The sequence below is a fragment of the Bombus terrestris genome, chromosome 8 (assembly GCF_910591885.1).
Source record: "Bombus terrestris chromosome 8, iyBomTerr1.2, whole genome shotgun sequence".
Lineage (NCBI taxonomy): Eukaryota > Metazoa > Arthropoda > Insecta > Hymenoptera > Apidae > Bombus > Bombus terrestris.
In genome coordinates, this window is record NC_063276.1 from 4,870,976 (window position 1) to 4,881,385 (window position 10,410).

At 34.3% G+C, this 10,410-nt stretch overlaps 1 protein-coding gene across 4 annotated transcripts; it reads left to right on the top strand.

Annotated features, from left to right (window-relative positions):
* Positions 1-2,164: 2,164 nt before the first annotated feature.
* Positions 2,165-8,991, top strand: LOC100650284 (CAPA peptides). 4 transcript variants are annotated; one of them, XM_020864118.2, is made up of 5 exons: positions 2,165-2,873; positions 3,670-3,711; positions 5,007-5,189; positions 6,687-6,869; positions 8,634-8,991. In XM_020864118.2, the coding sequence occupies exons 1-5, from the start codon at positions 2,816-2,818 to the stop codon at positions 8,711-8,713; spliced, it is 546 nt and encodes a 181-aa protein (XP_020719777.1). In that variant the 5' UTR covers positions 2,165-2,815; the 3' UTR covers positions 8,714-8,991. The 4 variants fall into 4 exon arrangements, with proteins under 4 accessions (XP_020719777.1, XP_003397181.1, XP_048264020.1 ...); XM_048408063.1 differs by lacking the exon at positions 2,165-2,873 and adding an exon at positions 2,880-3,023; XM_048408064.1 differs by lacking the exon at positions 2,165-2,873 and adding an exon at positions 2,880-3,023 and having other exon boundaries at positions 6,780-6,869.
* Positions 8,992-10,410: the final 1,419 nt, after the last annotated feature.

Consider the following 10,410-nt stretch of genomic DNA (forward strand, 5'->3'; position numbering starts at 1 on the left):
TATGGAAATCGCGACCGCAGATTTTAAATATGTAATCGCGTGCTGACTTAATTAAACTGGTTTCAATTCTCGCGTTGTCCTCGTGTGTATTCTGTTATAACTGTACCGCGCACTTCTATCGCTTGATTAATTTCTTGTACTCTTGAGAAAACTTCTTGAAAACTCAACTTTTTGAAAAAAAAAAATCTTTTGCTTATTCGTTAATTATATTACTGTTATCAGTAGATTAATACGTTTACTTTTGCTTGCCTCAGGCTTTATAACTTACGTTACGTGTTAACAGATATTTCTTGTTCAAACTCTATTTCTGTATCGTAAAATTTTACGTATAATATAAATATATAATATCAAAGAACAATTCGATGTTACAAATTGTTTTATGGAGTTTTAGGATTAAAAAAAAATCATTGTATTTTGAGTTGGAATCAAAGCAGGAATTATCAAGTGGACCATAGAATACAGAAACACGAAATTAAAGTCAATTTAAAATTCTGAAAATTCTGTTAGAATTTCGAACGTAATTTTAAACATAATATTTGATCAAATAAATTTCCATTAAGATGAGAAATCAAATTGACAATATCTACTGTTATTTTAAACGTTCAAAAAAGTATTCTTTGCCTTCTAAAAATTCAGAACTAGCCAATAATTTTATTTGTCAGCGAAAGTAATAACTTTTATTAATTACACTTTTTTTTACCCAATTGCTTTCTCTGGTTTAAACAAGTTGGAAAAAAATTCTGCCGGTCAACCGTAATTCAGGTGAAAAATCAATGCGTGGCTAACTCTGTAATTTCTATATCACGAATAACGATCTTCTGTCGCTGCATTAAATACAGAGAGTTGCACAAGCGGTTTCTGCCAATTGCAAAATGGAATTTATGGCGAAACATCGAACGATTTGGTCAACATTAATCGCAGTTCCGTCTGTTTACATGAATTTCAACGCACCCTTTTATTGCGTATTATACGGCTATTTGCATTTATCCGTGGCTCTCATTAGGGAGATTTTAACGCCACACTTTTTGTTCGTTTCATGTTTATTTGATATTTAAACGTGTTTCATACGTTTTAAAACATTTATTTGAAAAAAAGAATCTCAAAAAACGCATCATTGCAGATTCGTAAAGTTTCTTTGAAAAATTACAAATTGATCATTTTCATTACTCTGATAATCGCAATGATAAAATATAACTTACTTTTGTATCGTCGAAACGCTATAACACTATACCATTTCATTCTGAAAAATTATAACGTTTTTTCCGTATCACTTTATTTCCTACTGTACATGTAGACCGTTTCCCAAATCCAAGTTCTCCATCGAAATCCATAAACTCCATCCTTCCTTCGTCAATATTTCACAACCAACCTTTCTCCTTCACCAACGAATCAGGTTAAAATCCCAGAAAATCTCTAGAAATCCTTCCAAGTCTCTATCATCCCCCCCAAAATACAACACCCTAACCTCAACGATTCCGAATGCTAACCCATTAAAGTCCAACGTTGCGTTAACGCAATATTTCTTTTTGAAATCCTTTTTTTTTTCTCTCGATCAATTTACCATATTGAATTCGGTTTTTGAACATCGTGATGGTAGAAGGGAATTCGATGAATTTGCCCGAGCCTTTGACTCTCAATGGTGCGCGTACATTACGATGTATTTTTAGTTATTAATTAACTAAATGAGAAATTTAACTTGTTTGTTCTTGTTTACAAAGATATGCTTCGGAAATGTTTTTGTATTATTAATAAAAATGTTTTTTTATCATTAACAATCGTTCAGGCAATATTTCATTTGCGATATTTGCAGGAAATTTCAATTGTACGCATGAATTTTACTCGTTTAATATCGGCAGTTTTTAATTCCCGGCATGGGAAATACAATTTTAAATTGCCCCATAGTGGCGAAATTCGACTGCAGAGTATTAAGAATGTTAAAATAAACGTTTCGTCGAACTATTAACCGGTTTCAAATATCGGTAGAATTAATTACGATGGTATTTTTATCGATTCGATAAGACCTCCTCCGTCTTATCTATCTTATCCTGAGAATTCCATTTTTGACGTATAGTATTAGGATAGTATATTTATAATTATATGCACATTTATAATATAACATTATATACAATAGAATATTAAGGTTAAGGTTAGACAGCAGTATAAAGCAGTAAAATAGTCAAGAACTATCTGTTGCGTGTAAAAGCTCAAATTCTATTAGAAACCTACATACAATGTGCGCGAATATACAGTAAATCGTCTATATGTATTACGTAAGAATTTATAACAGGCAAATCTTCAACGTTTAATTAAAACTCAAACAACCAGATTTGAGTGTATGATCAAAAATGCAAAATAATATTACTTTATGCAGCACCACCCGTTTAACCAGCACGGGTACAGACAAAAGGCAGCAATGTGTAATATATGTTAGCCTACTTGTCCTGTTTTCATTAAAATTTGACTTATACCCTTTTGTCTGGCCATCAGAGTATCCTCACGTTTCATGAAGCCAGCAGGTGTCCTAATACCTACGAACAGTGGTGTAGATCGAATGTATCAGCAGGATGAAGAAACAAGGCGTCGAATCACCATACCGATCGTGTAGAGGGGCGAATGGAACGAGGCAATGTGGAAAGAGAGGGTTGAGAAGGCGACCGGGGGTTGGGCTGGCAACCCCCGTAGTCGGACGAGGCGCAAGGTATAAAATCAGACGTCGGATACCTGGGGGCATTCAGTGTCGAGCGAGATACCGTGCTCTGCTCAGTATCGCTTCATCGGATTCTGATCACCGTGTGATTGAACGATCGCCATCGCGATGAGAAATCACCTATTTGTATTCTTGGTCGTTCTAATATTTTCCACCTCTTTCAGCCGTAAGTGCAGTGCCCCTTCCGGCCTCCGAGTGGACCGGAAGGGGATGCTTCTTGTATGTTCTGGGGTTCTCTTGCACAATCGTTTCTGTCAATTGACGACATTGATAAATAACGATAGCAAAACAAACGGCAATGATATCGGTGATGTTGGTACGTTGAAGAGTTACGTTTTGTAAGTTACAGTCTTTGATTTTGCATTATTAATTTTGAAAGTAGAATGATGTTAACGATATGAGTAAATTGGTAACATCGATAAATTGATAAGTTGTGGTTATGTAGTAGATTATGAACTTTGATTTTACAATTTTATGATAAATTTTATGTTTCCTTACGATCAACAATTTAGTCTCGAACAATAAAAAATAAGACTTAGAATCTGTTATCTTGTGGTAACAACGTAGTAGTTGTTGCAAAATTTTCTTTTATCGAAAGTTTCATCCATTCTTTGCCTGACTATGAAACTTGTTGATGCAAAAGAATTTAGCAATATCAGTGACTCGTGATTTGTAAAATTTCATTAGTGCAATTGTGCAAAGGGTCCCTGGTTTCGCGCTATCGATGGGGTTCGCCATAAGACATTGCCATTATTCTTCTCCGCCTTTCAGTTTCCTGCTTTTTCTTATTTGTCTGTGGCGTTTTTAGACTTCTTGATTTCTTACTTTTCTCTTATTTAAACTGGATCATTGACGATTTAAGTAACGTTTCAAGCTTAAGTTTCTTTGAAAAGAATTTTTTCGTTTCTTCCGAGTCTTCGAACAGTTCTGACGATCGGTTTGTAATTCAATTTGTTTTTTAGTCTCCCAATGTGGGCAACGTCGGCAGTTGCAGTCTACCAAAGGCAAGACATTCGCATGAGTATCATAATTGTTTTGAATTCTTTTCAACTTTCTTTTCGGACACTTTTGAAAACTTGACGATTCACTTAAACTTGCTTGTAGAATTCGATAATGCAATTAAATGTCTCTATCTCTGATATCAATCTCCTGTCGTTGCTTTATTAAATTTAGTCGTACTAATTTTTCTATCAATTTACCTAAAATTTAGTAATGGAAACCCATTTTTCTGTTTTCAATAATAACGTAGTCTTATTGTTTTTAGAGTTTAGTGATGAAAATCAACTTTTCTATTCTTGATACTAATTCGTCGTGATAACACTGTCCATAATACGAAAACGGTATCAATGCATAAAAAAATTGCATTAGATATGTAAATATAATTCGTAACTGACTCTCTGCTTGCTTGTTTAATCATAAACTACGCAGGATATTTCATTTAATTTAGTCGTTATTTTTAATTAGCCTTTTACCAGCTTGGTCGAAATTTCTTTGAATCCAAACATTACACGACTCTGAACATTTTTATACCAGGAACGCTTCCTACTATCTTAACCTTCCCGTCCTTTTCATTTCTAATTAACCTAAAAAAAGAGAGAGAGAGATCATGTTACCCTAAAAGAGGAAAACTGAATCCTCTGACGTATTCACTAAAAAAACTGAAACACGCCCGCTTGTAAAAATTTATTATGCAATGATGCAGAAATATTCGTAAGATACTGCAACTAATTGGATGTCTATTCATTAAATGAAAAACAAATGTCACATTAATTACTTCCATTAAAAATATATATGCTTCTATTTGTCCTAATACAAGTTGCATAATATTATTTTCAATTTTTCTTCGATTCTCCTATTTAACCATTTTAACCTACACACATACATATATATATACAGGTTCACGAAAGTATTCGAACACATGTATATATCTTCTAAGATCGTATTACGTCGTCATACGAAACATTTCGAAGTTTCATTAGCACAAAAGTATTTGAACAAGTAATTATTCGCTATATTATTAAATGTTAATATTCATTGGCACCATCTTTAACATTTAATGATTTTTCAAGCTTTATACTAATTGTCTACTCTAAATATTTGCTTCCAATAATATTCTTTTATTATATGTAGATTTTCAGATTAATTTCAAATTTGACTATTTATAGGAAGATACCGTGGTAAGAGTTGGAATAATTTCGTGCGCCAGTGTAAATTTTTATTCAATTTTGTTTGCCGCATTAATTCTTAAATGCTTATCAAGCATTTCAATTTCCGTCATCTGTTACGTAATATATTTCAGAGGGAGTGAAGTTAAAGTTGAATGACAGGCGAGCTTCTGGTCTGATGGCGTATCCGAGGGTCGGTCGATCCGACGTGCCGATTCCTAACCTAAATTTCAACCGTCGCCACGCCATCGAACCAGACACAGATTTCCAATTTTACAGCCCCGAGTTTGACTCCGTCTCCGACAAAGATTACGAAGGTGAAGTATCGCCAATAACATTGAAACGTGCATTCGCATGCCATCCCGCAATCCCATTTTACGTGTAATTTATCTTGCCCGGTGAAAGATGGCCAATAGCCCGCGCCATTTTGCGTGCAGAACGTTCCACTTAGAGCGTGGCAACCGGCTCCTCGTTCTTCTATTCTTCTACGTGCAATTTCGACCACCTAAAACAAAATGACGAATCGTTGTATCGTTTCGTCCGTCCGACAGATCTTTCATAACAGCCATTTTTTACAGAGGTCGCTTCATTCCTCGTGCGGAAATACGAAACTGATGTTTCGAAGAAATAGCGTGACAGATCTATTTTTTTCTTTTTTTTTTTTGCGATTATGATGCGATCGTAAAGAACTTTAGTTATCGATCGAAAATTGCCAAATTTACGGTGAGAAATTAGAAGTAATTATGGCTGACATTTTTACGCGTTTGTGTGAAACTTAGGGATGGAAAATAGACAGAATGCATATTATATGCAAAAGAAAGTTTATAAAATAAAACGTGTAAGAACATACAATAATTGTACAGAATGGATTTATATTTAATTAGGGCAAAGAGTAACTATAAATTCTTTAGTATTATACGAAAGTTACTAAAGTTCATAGTATATCAATTTTACATTTTCTTTTATTCGCCACTGTATATGAAATATCCAAGGCAGAATACTCGTTAGAATTTTTAATAAGTAAAGCGAGTCTCTATCGGAACGAGTTTATATCGTTCCAGCTTCCATTTGATTGCACTAAAATTTATTTGCTTTATAATATCGATATCCAAATTATATCGAACGATATAGTAGTAAGGTAGATTAGATTGAGCTTCACGGTTCCTACGTCATGTTAATATTTAACATTTTCAGTATACGTCTATGGCGTACGTAGACTTTACGCGAATACTATATAGTCTGTCACACTAGGTTTATTCTACTTGATCTCGGTGTGTCTCGTTCGTTCTCTCCACCGCACAATTCCACTTACGTGATTCAAATTTGTAGATACGATAGTTTCGATCAATAACCAAAATTCATGTGTCCTATATCTATAACCGTATCGAATATGCCGATGTTAATACACTGTGACCACACGTTATGGATTTACTAATTTCGCTAAATATTAAAATTCGTTACAGATCAATAGTGAAATTTAGTCAATTCTGGCTTTATAATTGTGTTAGACAAATTTGTTAGATGAGTTTGTTACATTATAAACAATCAGCTGTTCATGTTAAACTACGTACTTTCTATACGTTAATTCTTTAGAATCTTGTAAATATGATATGTTTGGCTAATAGCAAGAATCCAGGTGCTTATCGTTTATCAATTTGAATAGTTTGTCTTACGAGAGAATTGGTTGTAGTTGTGAGTAAAACGATCTGTGCACAACTTTGGGAAATTGAAATTTCCTTCCCTAAAGTCTAATTCAAAGGATAGAAACACACTTCGAGCTAGCGTAATCGCATAAATTACCATACAATTTGCAGACGTTCGCAATACAGCTCCCGGATCCCTTGGGAGATCGATGAACCTTAAACACGCAGACAAATTTCCAAAGGAAGCATCATGGTTGATTTCAGATCGTATCCGTTCACCCAAAGATTATCAACTTTGGCAAAAGATCGACGATGGAAGATTCGTTTATCCCGGCTCGTTGCTACTCACTCGAGGTATGAGATAACCTTCTTTACGTTAGAACATTTTTAAGGTTTATATCAATTGATCTTTGATCGAGTTACACAGTAAACAAACTGACCAACTTCGTTAACCCTGCAGCGTTCTTTCCAATATTTTCAATGCAATTGTATTTTTCTAATATTAAAAAATATCTCGAGTTTGAGCAGAATGAAAAGATTGCCATCGTAATGTATTTCTCAATAATTTCTCAATACAATTTAATACCAGATATATCCTTAAACCTTAAAGAACACCATTGAATTATAAAAATTCGGGAATCGCAACAGGGTTAAGATCAATTATTTGATTTCCAAAGAATCAAATACCAATTGTGTATAAACGATTTTCAATCACAAGCATACTTCCACTTCGCATATTCTTCGTGTCATCTATCCATTGACTTATCCCCGTTACATTCTGTGTAACTCTTCCTGTATAAATATCGCAGTTTAATTATAAATATCCGATAACAGTTAACAAGACGCCTCATCCATCGACTCAAAGAGGCTGAAAACAGAAGAGTGTTTCTATAACCCACGCCACTCGTTCACACTTTATTTCGTGCCATATAAACTGCCCATCGATTTATCACCGTTTCGTCGTGTACAGTAGGTCGGTTATGCTTGAAGCATTCGATCGTGATTCGAATCCTTTTTTTCGGGTTTCGTTGCCAGTGTTGGAACGTTTCGCTATTTCGATATAGCCACGCGAAAATCCCAATCCCATTGATACGTGATCCGGGAACAAAAGCTCGAGCATTCGTCGCGAATGTTCTGTTGATGCGCGGCCCAAATGCCAATTTAATTTTTCCCCTCGTACTGATACTATTTCACTCCACCTCTCTGTCTTGCTGTCAATGGCACAGGATAACGCGTTCGTAAACGTGCATGCCAGATTTCCAAAGAATAAAACGCTGTTAATGCGTTATTTATACGGGGTGAGCGTAAAAACTCGATGGGAAGATGTTACACCTGTGATACTCTGTGAGCTAATATTTAATAGACGATTTTTCCGACGAAAATTCAGATTTCTACGCATTTTTAGAAAATTTTAAAGTCCAAAATTACAATCCTCGTCGAACAAAAGTCATCATTTTACCGCGGGTTTCATTTATAGGAAATTAGAAATTGCGAAAACGCACAGAATTCAAGTATCCAAAAGAGCTCTATATATCATATATTCGATCACATTCTATAATCTAATCGAATACTCGATCTTTCTTCTCATCTGTAACAATTAAAATGTAAGATCGATCAGTTGCTTTAGCTGCTTAAACACTGTGAAAGAAAATCACGTTAATCCTATCATCTCGAGTGAAATTTTATTTCCGCAGTATTCAAAAATGTAAAAAAATGGAATTAATCGATTTGTCATTATTTAGTAGTAAACAAAAACCAGGGAAGTTGTCATTTATAGATTATATTATCACGGTACGATAGTGTTAAAACGATATTTTTATAGGCTGAGATTTCATCGATGGCCTTTAAGAGTTAAACATTCGCATCGAATTTAAAGAAATTTACACAAAAGAGAAAGTAAAGAAACTTAATTAAATCGAAGTATTACGTGACTAAATAAAATGAAAAAATAAGTCTTCCTATAGAACAATTTGCTCACTTAATATAACCAAGCTTCAAATCCGAGGTTTGTTCTTCAACAATAGGAAATCTGTTGATCCTCGACATCAATGATCGGACTATTTGCATAGAACTATATAGTCTACGACTATTTGTGCCTTCGTTGTTGACTAATTTCAGGTTCTCGAAACATTCAACTGAATGGTTACACGCCAAGACTTGGTCGTGAAAACGACGACGATCGAACTGTCTGCAAATGATCTTCGAGGATCTTCAGCTGCGACTCCATGGAACTCACGCGATCTGACCTAACCTATCTCTAGCCGGTAACCAGCTGCCCTCAACGATGCCAGACCTAACTTTTCTTTAATATTGCCAGGAGGTTATACAAACAACAAAACTACGTGTCGATTCTGCGTGTAACACACAACTGCGAGAAATATTGTTCGTAGAGGATTTATAGAAGATTGTTCTACATGTAAAGTGGTCCATAGAATTTTCGCTGACACACGAACGGGTAATAAAGCTGGTGAAACGATGTTTCGTTCTGAACAGATATCTTCTCCCCTCTATGAACTCGTCCCATTCCTCCTTTAAAGAATTTTCTTCCCCTCGTCGTTATCGATGTCGAATTTTTCCGTTTTCTTTTTGGAAGAACTCCTCAGTTACGACGTAATGTCTCAGTATTTTTGCTTTCGAAATTTTTGTTCAAACGAGTTGACAAATTTCTTTTACTTTTCATTAAGGTCCTCTATGTTTCTTCATCTTGAACAATTTATCAGAGCATTTGTTTGGGGAAGAAAAAATTGAAAATTTGTTAATTGGAAATTTGAGGCATTCCTTAATTCGTAGTCTTCTTTTCTTTGATTTCTTGACGTTCTATTTGGTAACAGAAGATGACAGTAGAATATTCAACGATTTTGCTTTTTGTAATCTGTCATGTAATGGAAATAAGCTCTTTCTCTCTCTCTCTCTCTCTCTTATGTATTGTTAAGTTATTATTAAATATCTTTATTTTTATACCCATTATATTTTATGCATTTTGGAAAAGATCGAAAAAGTTTGCAAGTTTTCATCATGTTGTTTTCTTTAATTCTTTTGATGTTATATACTGATAAAAGTTTCTTTACAAAGCTCCCTTTACAGCTTTAATATACAAATTAATATCGATTGTCTTTTTTTCTAGCCGGCAGGCTAGAAAATAAGCTAAATTACAAATTTATATTGCTCTTCTTAAAATTTATCACATTATTCGTTTGTAATATAGTCCAGAAATGAAATTTCCCTTTGATCATCATAAGAGGCAAACAGTGCATTGAATTATTAATTAACGACGAAAGAGGATATTTCGCATCGGTGTTAATCGAGTGATTAAACCCATAGGAAGGATTCTGACCAACTTTCTCCGGAAGCTTCTGGCATTTTAATGAAGTTCGTTTAATCCACGAATCACCAGGGAATCAAGTCTGGAAATAAATCCTCATATCTCGATCGATTATTCCTTTCTTTTTGTTCTTCATCGCAGCGTGAATTATGGATGAATTCGTCGACACGATTATAAAAACATATATATAACGATTGAAATATTAATTTTTATATTCAGTGACGGAAAATACGATTGCATTTCGCGAGAATTATCATCTAGTTCGAATATTGTAATTAAAAAGCTGTTCACAATTTTGCTACGGTTTTAACATTTCGAAACCAACAACGTGTCTTTAGTCAACAATTGTATACTAAAATGTTCATTTAAAGATAAGTGTAATTTTCTTGATTTTCTGACCTTAATGCCATTTTATGTCGTTTGATGTCACGATGATGAAGAATAATATTTTAATGCGACAAAGTCAGTTTGGTCCAAAAGTCCAAGAAGTGGGACTCTTAAAAACAGCTTCTAAGCTGATGAAATTTTACAGAAAGGTACGAGTGTTGATATTATGACCACAATTACTTGTAG

Bases quoted from the DNA above. Each gene is read 5' to 3' on its own strand.
- LOC100650284 (XM_048408063.1), top strand. From the start codon at position 2,918: ATGCTTCTTGTATGTTCTGGGGTTCTCTTGCACAATCGTTTCTGTCAA. The intron at 3,712-5,006 runs GCAAGACATTCG...AATATATTTCAG, and splicing joins GCAGTTGCAGTCTACCAAAG to AGGGAGTGAAGTTAAAGTTG. The intron at 5,190-6,686 runs GTGAAGTATCGC...TACAATTTGCAG, and splicing joins CTCCGACAAAGATTACGAAG to ACGTTCGCAATACAGCTCCC.